The sequence below is a fragment of the Suricata suricatta genome, chromosome 9 (assembly GCF_006229205.1).
Source record: "Suricata suricatta isolate VVHF042 chromosome 9, meerkat_22Aug2017_6uvM2_HiC, whole genome shotgun sequence".
Taxonomy (NCBI): Eukaryota; Metazoa; Chordata; class Mammalia; order Carnivora; family Herpestidae; genus Suricata; species Suricata suricatta.
This window is the reverse complement of record NC_043708.1, coordinates 138,794,034-138,810,743: the sequence shown is the minus strand read 5'-3', so window position 1 is coordinate 138,810,743 and position 16,710 is coordinate 138,794,034. Positions and strand designations below refer to the sequence as shown.

Sequence of the window (16,710 nt, the reverse complement as noted above, 5' to 3'; positions counted from 1 at the left end):
CCCCCAGAGAGCAGCTCCCAGGCTTCGTGGCCCATGTGCAGACCCGCGGGGACGGCCGCCCCGTCAGGGGAGCTGACGCCTGGCCCCGCTGGGAGGGCAGCTGGCGGAGCTGAGGACGGGCCCCGGGCGTGAGGACACGGGAGGTGGCCGCGGCCCCGGCCGGCCCCCGCGCCATCTCCTCTCTCCGCTCTGCCCTAGCCGGTTCTCAACAGCTTCATGGGCCTCGGCCAGGCTGCCTGGAAGGAGGCACGGGAGTCCCTGCAGAGCCTGCTGTCCGCCGGCTGCGCCAGGCTCCGGGACGACGCGGGCCTTCGGGGACGGTGAGGGGCACGCGCGGGCCCTGGCGGGTGGGGAGGAGGGGACAACGTGGCAGCCACAGCCCCTCCCAGGGCTGTGCCCAGGCGGCCGGCCGCAGAGCTGCTGGGCTGACTGCTGTGTCCAAACAGGACGGTCCCGCCGGGTCGGGGCCTTCCCTCCCCTTGTGGCTCAGCCGTCCCCCATCAGCACCTTCCGGGTCCTTGTCTGGTGTCCAGAGGAGGCGTGATTCAGCCCATTTTCTAGAGAGGGAGATGGGAACACTGAGGAGGCCCCTGGGCTTTGCAGGGAGCGTGGCCCGGGGCCAGCCTGGGGGCGCTCGCGGGAGAGTGTGAGCAGGGCTCCCGGGCTGGTTTGGGGCGGCCGGAGCAGGGACCCCGCTTGGTGCATGCCTCATCCCGACCCTGGTTCTGTATTGCAGGGCGTTCAGCCCCCAGGCTTCCGCTGTGATGCACCTGCCAGCCGCCATAGGTGAGCGGGGGTCCCGGGGCGGCTGTGCCCTGGTCTGCAGGGTGGGGGGGAGGTGACAGCGGGGAGTCTGGGCTTCACCCCTCCCAGCAGGACGAAGGCGGGTCTGGAGGCCGGAGCCCCTGCTGGGTGGGTGCCCTTTGCAGGGATTTGTAGTCGCCCGAGGCCCCCGCCCCAACAGATCACCCCATCCCCGAGGCCGCGGGAAGTGTTCCCAGCTCACTGCTGAGTCCAGGGCCCTGGAGCACCCAATTTCAACCAGCACGTTGGAGTTGGGCAAAACTCTCTTAGCTGTAGCAGAGGGAGGCCTCAGCCGCCCCCTCCCGAGCCCCCCTTCCCCCCCTCCGCTGCCAGCCTGCTGGGTTTGCTCGGGCATCTGTGCGCTCGGAGGCTTCCGGAACACTGTGCCCTGTTTGTTTCTGTGGCCTCTGGAAGCCTTCCTGGTGGAGAGAGTCCTTCCAAAAGACAGACGCGCATGGATCAGGACTCCCCCCCCGCCCCCCCCCCCCGGGGGACTGCGGGCCACAAACAGCTGAAGTGGGCAGAGCTCGGGGCTCAGGTCATCGACCAGCTGTGCCGAGGACCCCCCACCCGCTCGGACCTGGTCCCTCCTCCTGTCCCTGCGCTCCTGCTCTGAGCAGCCTATCGGAGGCACAGTGCTGCACCCCTGCTGTGAGGCCTCACCCCCCTGCCGTGAGGTCACAGTCTGGCGGCATTAGTCCCGTGCGCACAGGCGCACCCCCCACCCCCGCCAGGTCCAGCCTGAGAAACACCGTCCCCGTTTGCTGCCCGGGCTGCTCCCGCCGTCCGCGCGTCTCTGGTCCTTCCCACAGGCTCCGCACTGAGCCCTGCGTGTGTGCCCGGCCAGCATTTCCTCCCCGTGTTTCTGCTGTTCTCGCCCTTCTGGTTTTCATAACCTGGGTTTTTTAGTAAAGAAAAGTAAGCTTTTAGTTAAGGGAGTCTTACAGATTTATTTTAATTGTGGTAAAATACACAGAACATAAAATTTGCCATCCGAATGATTTTTTAAAAATTTCTTATGTTTAATCCTTTTTTTTCCCCCAAAATAAACTTAGATTGTATTGCAGTTACACTTAACAGTATATAAAATGCTGTGTTGTGACAGGTATCAACTATCCATTAGATACTGAATCAATTTTTCTTAAGCACTACTAACTGCTTGCTTTTCTTGAAGCTAGATCATTCTGAATGTTTCCTGTTAGACCTATGAGTGCGAACATATGGTTTCTGTCCTTCTCTGCCTGACTTATTTCACTCAGCATGACACCCTCAAGGTCCATCCACTTTGCTACAAATGGCCAGATGTCATTCTTCCTCATTGCCATGTAGTACTCCATTGTGTATATAGACCACATCTTCTTGATCCACTCATCAGGTGATGGGCATTTAGGCTTTTTCCATGTTTTGGCTTAATCCTTTTTTGAGAGAAAGAGAGAGACAGAGCATGAGCAGGGGAAGGACAGAGAGAGGGACACACAGAATCCGAAGCAGGTTCCAGGCTCCCAAGCTGTCAGCACAGAGCCCGACGCGGGGCTCGAACCCACAAACTGTTGAGATCGTGACCTGAGCTGAAGTCGGGCGCGCAACCCACTGAGCCCCCGGGTGTCCCGGCGCCGAACCACTTCTGAGTGTCCGGTTGAGCGGCTCCAAGTAGACGCCGCCGTCCCCGTGTCGCTGTGATTCTTGAGTCTCGCGGCCCCGGACACTCGCTGGGGCACCTCTGAGGGGGGGCTCCTCTCCCCGCCACCGCCCTGCCGGACACCAGCCGGTCCAGCCCTTTTACAAGACCGCGATAGAGACTTACACAAACACACAGGGTGGGCTGGGCGCTGGCTCCTCCCAGGGCGGGGAGGCCCTGTTGCAAAATGCAGGCTGTAGTCTGACGTAAATGCTGGGAGACCCCTCCTCCCTCCCCTCTTCCTCCCCCTTCCCCCCTCCTCTCCCTCCTCCTGTCTCCTCCATTTCCACCTCCTTTCTCTGTCTCCTTCTCCTCCCCCCTCCCCTCCCCCCTCCCCCCTCCCTTCTCCCTCCCCCTCCTCCCACCCTCACCCCCTCCTCCATCTCTCCTGTGGAGCCCTGACTGCGCCGTTGGAAAGCACCCACAGGCCACGGACTCGGGGGAGGCCCCTCGCTGTCCCGGGCATCCGGCCACTGCTGGGTCCCCTGTGTCTCCTCTGCAGGTGACTACACGGACTTCTACTCCTCCCGCCAGCACGCCACCAACGTGGGCATGATGTTCCGGGGCAGCGAGAACGCACTCATGCCGAACTGGTGCGTCCGGGCCGAATGCGAGGGGCGTGTTCTCCGGGGGCCGAGGGCACCTCTCGGGGCAGAGCCAGGAGGGCGCGGCCATGCGTGTGCCCCCGGCCCCGTGGTGTGCAGAGTAGGGTAGGAGCTCTGTCCCTGAGCGCACCGGGTCCTGGGCGGCTTCGTTGGCGAGTGCTGGTCCTGTGGGCACAGTCCGCCCCGCCGCCTGCGAGTCCTCGGGCACCTGAGCCCGCGCCCTTGGTCTCTGCAGCGTGGTCGGCTCACGGCCAGAGTTACACGGGTGCCCACGGGGTCCCCAAGGCTCTGACCGTCAGCCCCAGTTCATGGGCGGGAGCACAGGCTCCGAGAAGCCTCCACGGGGCCACGGGCGGCTCTTAACCTCGGGGTCAAGGCCACGCCCCACGGGGAGCCCAGAGCTGAGATCCTGGCCCCTCTGTGCCGTCCTCTGGATGTGGGGGTGACTCAGGACCCCGTGGCCGCCGGGCACCCCGGGCCAGCAGGCAGGGCCACGTCTGTCAGGATCAAGGCTAGGAAGGAAGAAGGAAGGAGACAGCAGGTGAACGACCAGGAGACGTTACGAACAAGGTCAGGGTCGCAGAGCTGGGCCGCTGAGTCTGGGACTGCAGGTTCCGGGCCACCTCCCGGCCGGTGAGAGCCAGGGGGCCTGTCGGTGCGTGACGCGACGGCCCGGCCAGGCCTCCGGTTTCGTGTGTGTGCCCTTTATTCCCCCGGAGGCGCGTGCGCCTTGCGAGTGGCCCAGGCCCCCCTCCCGGTGCCCACCCCCGACCGCCGACCACCGGCCCCTCTTCCAGAGTCTGTCTCAGCCCCCTGCAGGCGCCTCCGCCGGCTTTCCCCTGTGGTCACTGCTCTTTCGTTAACTTGAAAGAATGGTTTCCGTTCAAGAGAAATCGGCCCTTCACTGTGTCCTGTGTTGTAAATGTTTTCTTCTGACGTGGGTTTTTCTCCTTCGCTGTCTTTGTCAGTACAGACTTGTACGTTTTTATAAAGTCAAATGTGCATCATCTTAGTAAAATTTCTATTTTAGAGAGAGTACATGCGTGTGAGAGCAGGGAGGGGCAGAGGGGGAGGGCCCTGGGGCAGGCTCTGCACTCAGTGTGGAGCCCGATGTGGGGTTCGATCCCACGACCCTGGGATCCAGGCCTGAGCTGACGCTCACCCGACTGAGCCCCCAGAGCCCCGTTTCCTGCCATGCTAGGGCGGGGCCGCGCCCGTGCCACGTGTAGCCCACGTTTGGCTCGTGCATTTGTTGACGGACGGCAATGCTTCTGGGTTTTTTTTTAAGTTTATTTATTTTGAGAGAGAGAGAAAGAGGGAGCAGGGAAGGGGCAGAGACAGAGGGAGAGAGTCCCAAGCAGGCTCCACACCATCAGCACAGGGCCTGACGTAGGGCTTGAACTCACGAACTGTGAGATCATGACCTGAGCCAAAACCATGAGCCCGACACCCTGCGGGTTTGGAACCGCATGTGTTTGTGGACTCCTTTCGGTTTTTGGTTTTAAGACCGCGGACACGTACTTGACCACGTGTCACGGTGACCGCCCCCCGCCGCCCTCCGCAGGCTGCACTTGCCCGTGGGCTACCATGGCCGCGCCTCCTCCGTCGTGGTGTCCGGCACACCGATCCGAAGGCCCATGGGGCAGATGAGACCCGACAACGGTAAGTGACCCTCGCGGGTCCCCGCTCTGTCCCCACGCGGTGGGTCCCGTGGCCCGGCACGCACGGCAGCCCCGTTCTCCTGGTGTCTTGCAGCCGAGTCCCCCGTCTTCGGCGCCTGCAAGCTCCTGGACATGGAGTTGGAGATGGTGAGCAGGGCCTCGGGGCGGGAGGGCTCCGGGGGGCCGCCCCGTGCCCCCCTCGGGCTCCGTGTCTGTGAGTCTCTGCGGCTGGAGGGGGACCCGTAACTCCCCGGCCAGGTGGTGGAGCCCACGCGGAGGGGCGGAGGGTGCGGGCCGTGTGCGTCCCCGCGGGTCCACGCGCTGCCTGCTGCGCCGCTCCTGCTGTGCGGCTCTGGTTGCCGGGCAGGGTCTCCAGCCCCCCGGGGTCAGCGGCGGGTCGTGCAGCCAGCCTCCCAAGGGGGTGGGAGCCCAGGCAGGCAGTTGGGGGGGCTCCCCACAGTCTGCACCCGTGGTTCTAGGTGAGATCTCGGGGAGCCCTGGGTGTCTCCTCACAACGGTGGAGCAGAAGGGGGTGGGGGCCACCTGGTGGGTGGGGGCAGGCCGGAGCCCCCTCTCCAGTCCCACTCCGTGATTTCTCGGGGTTCTGTCCAGAGGGAGGAATGCAAAGAGCCACCAGTCCCAGCCAGCCCCTCCCTCCCGCAAGGGGTGCCACACGGACCCCAAGAGGGAGTCCGCCGGCCCGCGGCGCCCACGCAGGGCCCCTGCACGCAGATGGGGGTAGACAACAGGCGGCAGAGGAGGGGCACCAGGGCGGGGGAGGGCTCAGATCTCCTCCACGCGCTCGGGACCAGTTTCCGGATAAATGGGGGCCCGTGGGTTTTTTTCTATTTTTAAATCTCGATTTAAAAAAATTGCAATGTTGAGCCGCGGTCACAGGACAAGTAAGCTGTGACTCAGGTTTTACACGTCGCCTGTTCTGTGCGGTTTTGATGGCTGCTCCCCGAACTTTCCCTCCGATGGTGTCTCGGATGCTTCTCTCCGGAGCGGGGCGGAGGGGGGCCCGTCTGGCTCTGTCCGTGGCGGCGCTGCGGAGGCAGCTCTGGACTCCCCACGACACGAGCCCGAGCCCGGACATGTGCGCCTCCCGCGAGCCTCACGCGGCTCGTGGGGTGTGTGCAGGGGTGCCCGGTGGTGCTGAGGGCGGGGCAGGGCGGGGCTGGGGGGCCAGAGGGCTCTGTCTCTCTGCCCCAGCGCCGGTCCTGACTCGGAAATCTGGTGGCTCATGGGCCCAGTCCCTGGTTTGGAAATGCCGACCTTGGCCTCCGGGCAGGTGAGGGGCAGGAGGGGCCCGCTCTAATCACTCCCCCCCCCTCTGCCAGGCTTTCTTCGTGGGCCCCGGGAACGAGCCGGGAGAGCCCATCCCCATCTCCAGGGCCCACGAGCACATCTTCGGCATGGTCCTCATGAACGACTGGAGCGGTAAGCAGGGGCGAGGGGGCCCCGCGAGCACTCCGCCCCGGGGGGGACCGGGCACGGGGACGCTGTCGCGGGGCCACGATGGTTTCCGCGTCCGGCGTGGGTCAGAGGCCGGGACCGTCCCGTGGCGTTCATGCAGACTCGTCAGCTCCGAGCCCGGGGGCCCGTGACCTCCCGTCCCTGACCCACTTTTCTTGTAAGTTCCGTAGGGACAAGGCTGACCTCACGGCTGACCTTGTGAGCACGCACGTGCTGGGCCCCGGGCCGAGTCCCTTCAGGGTGCCGGTGGCAGGAGCAGTCCCGTGCCTGTGCCAGGAAGTCGGGCACACAGAGATTTCAGTCAGTGGCTGAGATTTCACGCTAAGCCCAGTGTCCAGCCAGTCTTGGACCCTTTGCCAAGTGTCAGAGCCCGGGGAAGCGTCTGCCTCCCACACGGACAATGCGCTTCTAGCCCCTTCCAGGGGGACACCCGCCTGCCCTTGGGTCAGCCTTCTCTCTGCTGTGACTCAGCATGGTGACCTGGGCACTGAATGCCGCTGCCCCTTGGCCATGGGCAGCCCGGATGCTGCGGGGGAGGGAGCTCCCCGTGAGGCCCTGGCGGCCCGTGCCAGCCCCGCTCGCCCTCCCCCTGCAGCTCGAGACATCCAGAAGTGGGAGTACGTCCCCCTCGGGCCGTTCCTGGGGAAGAGCTTTGGCACCACCATCTCTCCGTGGGTGGTGCCCATGGATGCCCTCCTGCCCTTTGTGGTGCCCAACCCGGAGCAGGTGAGCTCACCGGGGCGGTGGCTCAGAAGCCAGGGCCCCGCCTCGAGGCCGCGAGGGGACTCGGGGGGGGGGGGGGGGGGAGAGTTCTCTGCCTGCATGTGACCTCAGGCAGGTCCGCTGCTCATCCTGCCTTGTGCTCTCCCTGTCCCCCGCATGCTTCTTGTGTGACCTGCAGGGTCCCCTGAGGCCAGGTGGGGGGACGGGACCAGCCAGCAGGAGAAGAAGGGGTCCTGGCCAGTGCCAGCACCTTGCACAACTCCCCAGGTGACGGAGTTCTGTTCTGTGCGATGGCGCCCCCTGGAGCCCACCTGACAGAACGCAGCCCGGGGCCAGGCAGCTGGGGCTCACTTTGCGGCCCGACCCCTTCCCGACCGTTCCTGCCACTCACCCTCGCAGGCCCCCCCATCCCCTCCAGCGGCCCTGCTCTTCCCCGGCTTTCTCCCCACCGACTCCTGTGTCTCCCCAAGGCCTTCGATACTCAGGTGCACACGGCCCTTTGCCATCCCCCGAGCACTGTCCCCCGGCCTCCACCCCGCCCCCACTGGGGCTCTTGCACCCACTCTGCCCCCCACACCCCCACCCCACCCCGAGCTCACGTTTGCTGTGCTGAAAGCAGGCTTGGGGTCTTTCCCTGCGAGCAGACTCCCCGGGAAGCTGTCCCCACGCATTTCCCTCTGAGACTGGCCCCCCGTCTGGGTGGCCACGCCTGCCCCCTTCGCTGGCCGGAGCCCCTGCCCGCCCGCCAGGTGGCACCCCTCCCGTGCCTCTCTGTCTGGTGAGACCCCCACCTGCCCGGACCCCTTCCATGGGCCACGGCGGCTTCACAGCCTGCCGCTCCCCCTGCTCCTGCCCTGAGGCCTCCCTGTGAAGCCCCTCCCGTTTTCAAGCCTGACTGTATTTGGAAAGGGAGGGGTTGTTGTTCTGGTTTAGAATTAGTTTCCTCTCTGTCCCTGCTTGTGTCACTGGCTACTGAGTTCATCATGGAAAAAACTCACGAGCATTAAAATCACCCTGAGTTACCTCCGTGTCGCGCTTCCGGAAGACGCCAAGTCGGGCTGACATGGCCTGGCGGTCGGCCCGCCCCCGTGTCCCGCCCCGACAGGGACCCCCCCACGTCCTCCCGAGCTGCGCCCCCTGGCCTTCAGGGGCACCTCTGACCCGACCCCTGCACCTGTGACCTGCGGAGCCCCCCCCCCGGAGCCCAGCACACGTGGCGCCGGGGTCCCTGCTGTCAGGCCGCCCGTGCCTGGGCCGGCGCAGCCGCCAGCCTGCGGGCTCTGTGCTCTGCTCTGCCCCCACAGGACCCCAAGCCCCTGCCGTATCTCCGCCACGACCAGCCCTACACGTTCGACATCAACCTCTCTGTCACGCTGAAAGGTACTGTCCTGGCCTCGGAGGGTGTGACCGGGCGGCCCCGTGCCAGATGCCCTTGCCTGGGCGGCTCCTGGGCTCCCGGGGGCAGAGGGGGCTGGAGTCGCCTGCTGCAGCCTCAGAGCCACGTGGGGTCTCGCAGAGGAAAGAGGGGGAGGGGACACCTGGCGCACCACGCAGGGCCCACAGGACATCGGCGGGGTATCGCTGAGGTCTCGCCTCCGAGGCCCAGACGCGCGGGGTCCGGGACCCCCACCTCCGAGTCCTCTCCAGCCCCTCCCCCCCACCGGGGTCACCCCAGCCTCCGCTCACTTGCCACTGGGGACCCCTCCCTCCAGTGCCTCTGCTCCCTGGGGCCACACACCTGTCCCCCACACCCTACCCCGGGCAGCCCTGTGAGCCTCACAGACGGGCCCGTGGCCCGTGCCCCCGGAGGCCCTTCGGCTCCGCTCCCAAGGCCCATAGAGCCTTAGTGTACAGAGCCTGGCCCCGCAGCCCCTGGCTGCTCGGCTTAGGATCCGGGCAAGGGGCTGAGCCTGTCGGTGCCTCAGTTTGTAACCTGTAAAATGGGACCGTGACGGCACTGACTGGACTGTGTGGTTGTGAGGGTCAAGGACACGGATTCCTGCAAAGGTGTAGAACAGAGCCGGTACCCAGGAAGAGGCCAGTGGCACCTCCATTCCTGAAGGGGGCCCTGGGGGCCGGGGAGGTTTCCCGGGGGCCGCACACAGAGCCCTGGCCATGCTCTTCCTGGATCACGCTCCTGTCCTGTGTACGCGTGCCAGGCCCTGCCGTCCGGCAGCAGGCTGTGTCCTACGGGAGGGACGGCGCCGTCACCCCTGGGAGCAGGACACCCCCAGCGGGAGGAGCCGTAGGAAGGGCTCATGGCTGCCGTGAGCACCCTCTGCACCAGCCAGACCCAGTCTTTCCTGGGACATTTTGGGAAACTGAGGCCCAGGGGGGAGAAGGGGCTCAACCCCAGTCACGTAAGGGGCTGACGGCAAGGCCAGGACGAAAGCCCAGTGCTGTTGGTCCTGGGCTGGTCTCTCCCGGTCACCTGCCTGCCCCGAAATGCCCGGGGGAGCGGCGGGTGGGGAGGGGACGACGTCATCAAGAAGGTGCAGTGTCCGGATGAGTAGAAGGACCTAGAAGGGGAGGACTGAGTGCAGTCCTGAAGGTGCGGTTCTGGCGTCCTCAAAGGGGGAGGGCTTTCTAGTCGTGGGCCCTGTCCAGAAAGACCAGCAGTGCCTGGTGCCTTGTGTGCAGTAGGCGTCTAATGACTGGTGGCAGGTATGTAGTGGAGCAGCACACCGCCCGTCCCGGGGGAGCCTGCCAGGGACAGATGGCCCCCTCTGTCGGCAGGGCCCCCGGGGGCGGGGCACGTAGGTCTCAGCGAGCGCACTGCTCCTGGGTGATCGCGTCTGTGCACGGTCGCAGCTCCGCAGCTGTGAGCCTCACGGGCTCCGTGGGGACATCCTGGTGGCCGGCGGCAGGCTCGGGCCACAGAGCCGTTTACCTGCCGCATCCCCCTGCCCCCCGCCTTGGGTAATGGAACGGGGGCCTCTGTCAGCGCCGCTTGTGTTCCCCGCAGGAGAAGGGATGAGTCGGGCGGCCACCATATGCAGGTCCAACTTTAAGGTAAGCCTTGCAGCCGGCGGGCCGCCTCGCGGACGTGGGGACGGGGAGGGCTGGCAGCAATGGGCCAGATCCGTTCTGGGAGGTGGGCATGGCACGGCGCGTGGGCCCCGAGCTTCCGGGGGCCTCCTCCTTTCTTAAAGAGGCCGCAGAGACCACCCCCCGCCCGCCCCCGCCAGACGCAGCCTGTGTAGATGGGACCAGTGATTTTCCTGGGGGACAACAGATGTCCCCGTACGGGTCTAGTGTCTGGTGTCTGTCCCGCCAGGGGCGGGATGGATCCAAGTCACTTCTTTTTTAAGCAAACTTCTAACTGAAGCATAACACGCAGGAAAATGCGGAATCTGCGTGCACAGCCCAGTGATTGTCACCAAGTCAGCATCCCTGTGTGGCCGGCGCCCAGGCCGGGCAACGGGAGATCTGCGGCGTCTCAGCTGCCCCCGCTGTCCCTCCCGTCACATCATCCCCACCCCCGCCCCCTGCCAGGGTCACCTCTCCTGACTTCTGTTGCCGTCCATTGTGGGTCTCAGCCGTGTGGGGGGCCTGGGTGTCTCTGGAGGACAGCTTGTGGCCGCTGCCAGCTGGTCAGGGCGCCAGGAGAGCCCCCAGAGGCTGTCTGCCCTGAGGGGCTGCGAGCTGCCGCCGCAGGCCGGGGGTGAGCCGCTCTCTGTCCCCGTGTCCCCGCCGCAGTACATGTACTGGACAATGCTGCAGCAGCTGACACACCACTCTGTCAATGGCTGCAACCTCCGGCCGGGGGACCTCTTGGCTTCTGGAACCATCAGCGGGCCGGTGAGTCTCCGACGACCTGGGGGCCAGCCCCCCACAGACCAGAGGGCCCTCCGCTCCTCCTTTACGGGGGCTCCATCCAGCGGGGGGTCCGGGGGCCCATCCCAGGCTCAGGCCTGCGGAGCCGTCACAGTGGGCGGCTGTGCCCTTGTGCGCGGGGGACCGTCAGGAACAGCCCAGGAGCCTGCCCACCCCCGGCCCGCACCGCACCCTCCCAGGAAGGCTGTGGCCTGCCTCCTGCCTGTGCCAGCAGAAGCCTACGGTAGTCTGCAAAGTGGGGAGACGGTGGTCTGGTGGCAGCGTGCCAGTCACTCCCTGCGGCCGATGGGAGATGGTGTCCCGGGGGAGGGAGGCAGGCGCACAGCATCTGGGCTGCACCCCCCGAGTCCCGGCCAAAGCGGGCACAGTGCAGACGTCCCTCCGGGGCGGGGCCTTGGGGACACGGCGCCCAGCCCTGCACGGGGCCCCTGGGCTCTGCCAGGCGTGCAGTGTGGCCGACGCGCTCACCAACGTGGAGCTCTCCTCTGTCTCGTGTCAGGAGCCGGGAAGCTTTGGCTCCCTGCTGGAGCTGTCCTGGAAGGGGACGAGGGCCATCGAGCTGGGGGACGGACAGACCAGGAAGTTCCTGATGGACGGCGATGAGGTCGTCATAAGAGGTGAGGGGCCAGGCCCGCGGCCCCGGCCATCGTCCCCGGTGTGCGTGAGCTGCTGTGAGCGTGCGGCGCTCCAGGCCGGCCGGGGAGCCGCCTGTCCTCTCTCGTCCCCGGCTGTGACCCCGGCTGTGACCCCGGCTGTGGCCCCCCCTCCACCGGCCTTGGCCACTCGGGGCTTCAAACCGCCGTCTCGAGTCCTATGGGTTCTCCTCCTTCCTGAGAGAGGCCGCGGAGTAGTGGCAGGTGCCCGTCCTGGGCGATGTGGTGCAGAGACCCCGTGTCCCACGACCCGGCGGGCCCCCCAGCTGCGTGTCCCGGGAAGGCTAGGGCACCCCCTCTGCCTCGGGGGCCGCGCAGCCTGCCAGGTGTTATTACCCGAGATGAAGGCACTGTAAAGGTCCGCAGCACCCTCTTCAAGTCAGACACAAGTCAGACTCCAGATGCCACTGGCCGTGTGACCTTCACCGCGGAGCCGGCCCTCGTCCTCATGGCACCGTCCCAGGATGAGGGGACCCGGTTTAATCCTTCAGTAGACATTCTAGAGCACCTGCTGCGGGTCCCACACGGGGGCCATGGTCGTCGATAGGACAAATGCAGGCTCTGGTCACGGGAATGACCGCCGTCACGGGGGAGGGGACACGGCCTGGCGTGGGTCCCCCCAGAGTGCACGGATGCCCGCCTGCCCCGCCCCGGCCCCTCGCTCACACCCCCGTCCTGCGCTCCGCCCGCCGGCCACACGGTCACTGGAGTGCCTCAGCCCCCCTCCCTCCGTGGCGCGGGCTTGGTTCCGCTGACCGATTTCCGTGAGGCTGGCGCCTGGGGCCCGGCTCTCCTGCGCGGCCGCCGCGTGTCCTTTCAAAGCACCGCACGGTCTCCGTGCCGCCCGCCGCGCTCCACCCTGCAGCTGCGCCGCCCCCCTCAGGCCTGCTTCCCCGTTTGTCTCCGGCCCGCCGCGCCCTGACGGTGACTTCTCCCAACCCTGTGCCCCGCACATCGTGGCCTTTCTGGGTTCCGGGTCACCATCCGCGCATCTGTCCGCGGGCTTCGCTGGCCGCCCGCCGGTCCGTTGTCTCCCACTTCTGGAGAGCAGACGTCTGAGAACCCAGGGCTGCCCTGGGGGTCGATGCAGTCCCCACCTCCGCCGCCTGCTGGCAGCCACTGCGTCCCTGGGCACCCCGTCTGCCCTCACACTAGTCGCTCGGCCCCTGCCGCATTTAGGGCCTCCAAGTCGCCCCCGCGTCCGGGCCCCGCTCTCTCTGCAGTCTGACTGTGCACCGACCACACAGTAGGAGTTGTGGGTTGTTGGCTGATTACAGGACACGGAGCTCGCAGAGAAGGTGCGGGCGGGGCACTGCGGGGACGCCCCGAATCACCGGGAGTAACCCTTGTCACTGCCCCTCACAGCTGCACTGACCAAGGTCTGCTGGGTCCCGTCCCCGGTCCCCGCCAGCCGTGGGTCCCCACGTCAGCCCTGTCCCTGTCCCCGCCAGTCAGGCCAGGCCCGGCAGCAGTCTGTTGGCCTCACAGCTGCCCCTGGCGTCTGAGCCCCCGATGGCAGGAGAAAGTGGCTACGAGAGCCGCTTCCTGGTGGTTCGTGCCGTCCTGGCTCTGGAAGGATCCGGGGAGCCCGGCAGAGACCCTCGGGAGGGGGAGGGCCTCGGCTCTGAAGAGGGGAACGTTGGCAAGAGAAGAGGGACATGGCAGGAGGTTGTTGGAATTCTCTAGAACAGCACGAGCATCACAGTGAGGTGCTGGGCGGCGTGGGCACATGCTAGTACAGGGGCGAAGGAGACGGGCTCTGGTGCTGGAGGGACGAGCGAGGGGCCGCAGGGCCGAGGCCGGGAGGGTCAGCCGAGCTGCCTGCCGGCGGACGGCGCCGCCTCTCAGGCTGTCCCCGCTCAGACGCGGCCCCGTCTCTCCCGGCTCCCTGCTCAGGGGCGGCTGCCCACACCTGTGCCGGGTGCTCGGGGGTCCTGACGGCAGCCAGCACCTTCCGTAGGCCAGACGCCCTTCCACGCGCTCTGCGTGTGATACGGTTCACGTTCCTTACGGGGAAGGTGCTCCCTCGTACCCACTCTTCAGAGGTGGAGACTGAGGCCCAGAAAGCTTCCTGCTGCCGCGAGATCCCAGGGCGGAACGGGCTTTGTCCCGGGCGGTGGGCTCCGGGCCCGTGTCCCCATGCAGTGTGGTCGCGTTCTGGCCCCTGAGCCACACAGCGCTCCACGAGACAGAGGCGAGGCGGGCGCCCGGCAGCAGCTCTGGTCCGTGCGTCCCCGGTCCTGCCACCTCCGCCCGCAGGGGACTCAGAGCGAGGCCCTGGCGGACTGTCTGCCCCCACGGACTGGCCCTGCCCTGTGCGCCCGCCACACCTTCCTCCCTCCTCCTGGGGCTGGGCTCCCCAGACCCCCCACAGCTTCTGTTCCCTGTTCCCCCCTTGGCCGACCTCCTGCATCCTCTGGCCGCACGCTCACCTCCGGGCGCAGGTGCCCCGCTGCCCCCACCCTCCGCGGCTTCCACTGTCCACGCAGCCTTTCCCTGCTGCCTGCGTTCCTTGGGCCCTTCCTTCCTTCCTTCCCTTCTTTTTCTTTCTTTCTTTTTCTTTCAGTTTTATTTATTTATTTTTGACAGCGACGGACAGTGCAAGTGGGAGAGGGGCAGAGAGAGAGAGAGGATCCCAAGCAGGCTCTGAGCTGTCAGCACAGAGCCCGATGCAGGAGGCTCGAACCCACGAAACCGTGAGATCAGGACCTGAGCCGAAACCAAGAGTCAGAGGCTCAACGACTGAGCCACCCGGGTGCCCCCTTGGGCCATTTCCATAGGGATGTGGGGGCGACGTGAAGATATGGAATCAGAGCCCCGGCCTGAGCCAGAAGCTGATTAGCAATAATCTGTAAGATGCAAAAATCCGCGATGGAAACCAGAGCTGCACGGATTGATTGTGCGCTTACCGTGTGCCAGCAGCCATGTGGGCCATCGTACAGGAGTGATCACGTGGCCTGTCCGGCGCCCTTACCGGGACTTTGAGACGAGCCCTCGTACGTGCCGAGAGGCGGAGGAGCTGGAGCAGGACTGCGCACTAGCTAGCAGGGGGAGGGGGGAGCGGTGCGATCCAGTGGGTGGAGCCTGAGGCCCAGGCCTGACACTGACATGTCTGTATGTCCGTCCATCTCCTCCGGAGCCACACTGGGCTCCATTTAAGACCAGCTATTACGTGTCACTGGCCAGAAGCTCGTCCCTGTCACCTCTGTGGCCTCAGACCACAGCTCCCGCGGCAGCCTCCGGACAAGTGCACCGCACGTGTCCCCTGCCCTGGCCTCCACGCCCCTGCACACCCGTTCCCCCAGTGAACTCCTATCCACCCATCAAATCCCGGCCCAGATGCCCCTCCGCTGCTCCGTGTGCTCCGGCTGCCCGGGCTTCGCAGGCCCATCCCCTCCCCTCTCGGCTGCTCCCAGGAACCGAGGGCCTGGGGCTCCGGCTGTGGAGGGCGGTCCCGGGCCTTGCCCACACTGTTCTTCGAACTGTTGGGACCCCGAGAGAGGGGCTGCGCTCAGAGGTCAAGCGTGGGCCCCGTCTCTCACTCACTGTCGCCACACCAGCTGGCACTCGCCGGGCGTCCGCAGGGCGCTGTTCTCGGCGTGTCCGTGCGTCAGGGCGCGCCAGCCTGTGGCACCCGCGTCGGGGGTGCCATCCCGCAGTCCGCCTCACAGACGAGCCTGGGCTCTCGGGGGATCCCGGGCGTGGAGCGGCCAGGCGTGGAGCCCGGGCAGCAGCCAGCTGTCGGGCGGTTTGACCCCAAACCCACTGGGGGGGTGCCCGCCCCCAGGAAAGCCGTGGTCCTGCGCTCCGAGGGTCCCTGGCGGCAGGCGCACCCACCGTCCCGCCCCCGCAGCTCCGCTCAGCTCCGGGGGGCGCTCTGCCCACTGCCCGGCGCGTGCCTAACCCTGCCCTCCTCTGCCCAGGGCACTGCCAGGGGGACGGCTACCGCGTCGGCTTCGGCCAGTGTGCGGGGAAGGTGCTGCCCGCTCTCCTGCCCGCGTGAGGTTCTCGGCGTCCTGCACCACGGAGCCCAGCGCCCGCCCCTGGACCACGCCCCCGCGCCCTCCGCCCGGTCTCCTGCGGTGGTAAATAAAGCCCTTGTGCCCGGTGCCCGCGCTCGGCAGGGGTGTGTGACGTCCACTCATCTCTGGATCTGACCCACGAGGTCGCCGTGTGTCCTGCTTCACTCCGGTCGCCTCTCCTGCGGGACACCCCAGCCCTCCCAGGCTCGCTGGGGCGTGGCAGCCGCCCGCCTGCATCAGGGTCCTCAGAGCCCGGGAACAGTAGCTTAGGACGTTCGCAGAGACGTATTTAAGGAGCTGACTCGTGAGACTGGAGGCCGGCAGGCTGGAGACCCGGGCAAGAGCTGCGGCTTGAGTTCGAGGGGGGGGCCTGCTGCAGACTTCTCTTCTGGGCAGAGCAGGCCTTTTGCTCCCAAGGCCTTTGCCTGATTAGATGAGGCCCACCCACATTACCATGGAGGGTGATCTGCTTTACTCAGAGTCCACCCACTTAAGTGTTAGTCTCTAAAACACGCCTCCTCTAGGCTAACCTGGACCCAACGTGTGGGCATCAGGGCCCCGCCAAGCGGACACGTAAAGTCATCATGCACCCCACACATCCAGTATTTCTTGGGGCTGCCTCATGGGGGCGCCTGAGGTGCGGCTTGGTTCACGGGCTCTGTGTCTGTCTCAGCACGTGGTGAGCCTCGGGCGGGTCCCCAGGTTGTGGGCACACACGTGATGTGTGCGAGGGCCGCGAGGGCCAGGGCCGGGCTCTTCTTCCGTTAGCCCACGAGCGTCCGCGGCCCCGCCCACGTCCGCGGCCCCACGCCCGGCAGAGTCCCAGCCTGGTCCCTCCTGCCCACGGTGACTTTTCCTGAGCAAGAAGGACCTCATACCGGAGCCTGTCCGTCAGATCATGCCATCCATCCATCCATCCATCCATCCATCCATCCATCCATCCATCCGGTCTTTGTCAAACATCTGTGTGCTGAGCACCGTTCTGGGCACAAGAGACACAGCAGAGCACAAAACAGCCCAAACCGCTGGCCCGCGATGCTCACATCACAGCGGGTGGGGGTGCAGGTGGTAAGCAGAGGGGCGCAGAGGGACCCACAGTGTGCAGGGGGGTGCCGCGGGAGCGGGTGCTGAGGCGCGGAGTGCAGAGAAGGCCTTAGTGCCTCAGGCTCCTGGTGCTTCTCTGCAGACGTGCGGGAAGGTGGAGCCGGACGGAGGGCGGCCTGCAGGGAGCGTGCTCCAGGCAGAGGCCGA

The 16,710-nt window shown here is 66.2% G+C and overlaps 1 protein-coding gene across 1 annotated transcript; it reads left to right on the top strand.

The window, feature by feature from the left end:
* Positions 1-181: 181 nt before the first annotated feature.
* On the top strand, positions 182-15,577 carry FAH (fumarylacetoacetate hydrolase). The gene is made up of 12 exons (XM_029951606.1): positions 182-320; positions 737-786; positions 2,985-3,075; positions 4,652-4,749; positions 4,843-4,895; positions 6,089-6,188; positions 6,820-6,950; positions 8,252-8,327; positions 9,913-9,959; positions 10,647-10,748; positions 11,284-11,401; positions 15,361-15,577. The coding sequence occupies exons 1-12, from the start codon at positions 217-219 to the stop codon at positions 15,438-15,440; spliced, it is 1,050 nt and encodes a 349-aa protein (XP_029807466.1). The 5' UTR covers positions 182-216; the 3' UTR covers positions 15,441-15,577.
* Positions 15,578-16,710: the final 1,133 nt, after the last annotated feature.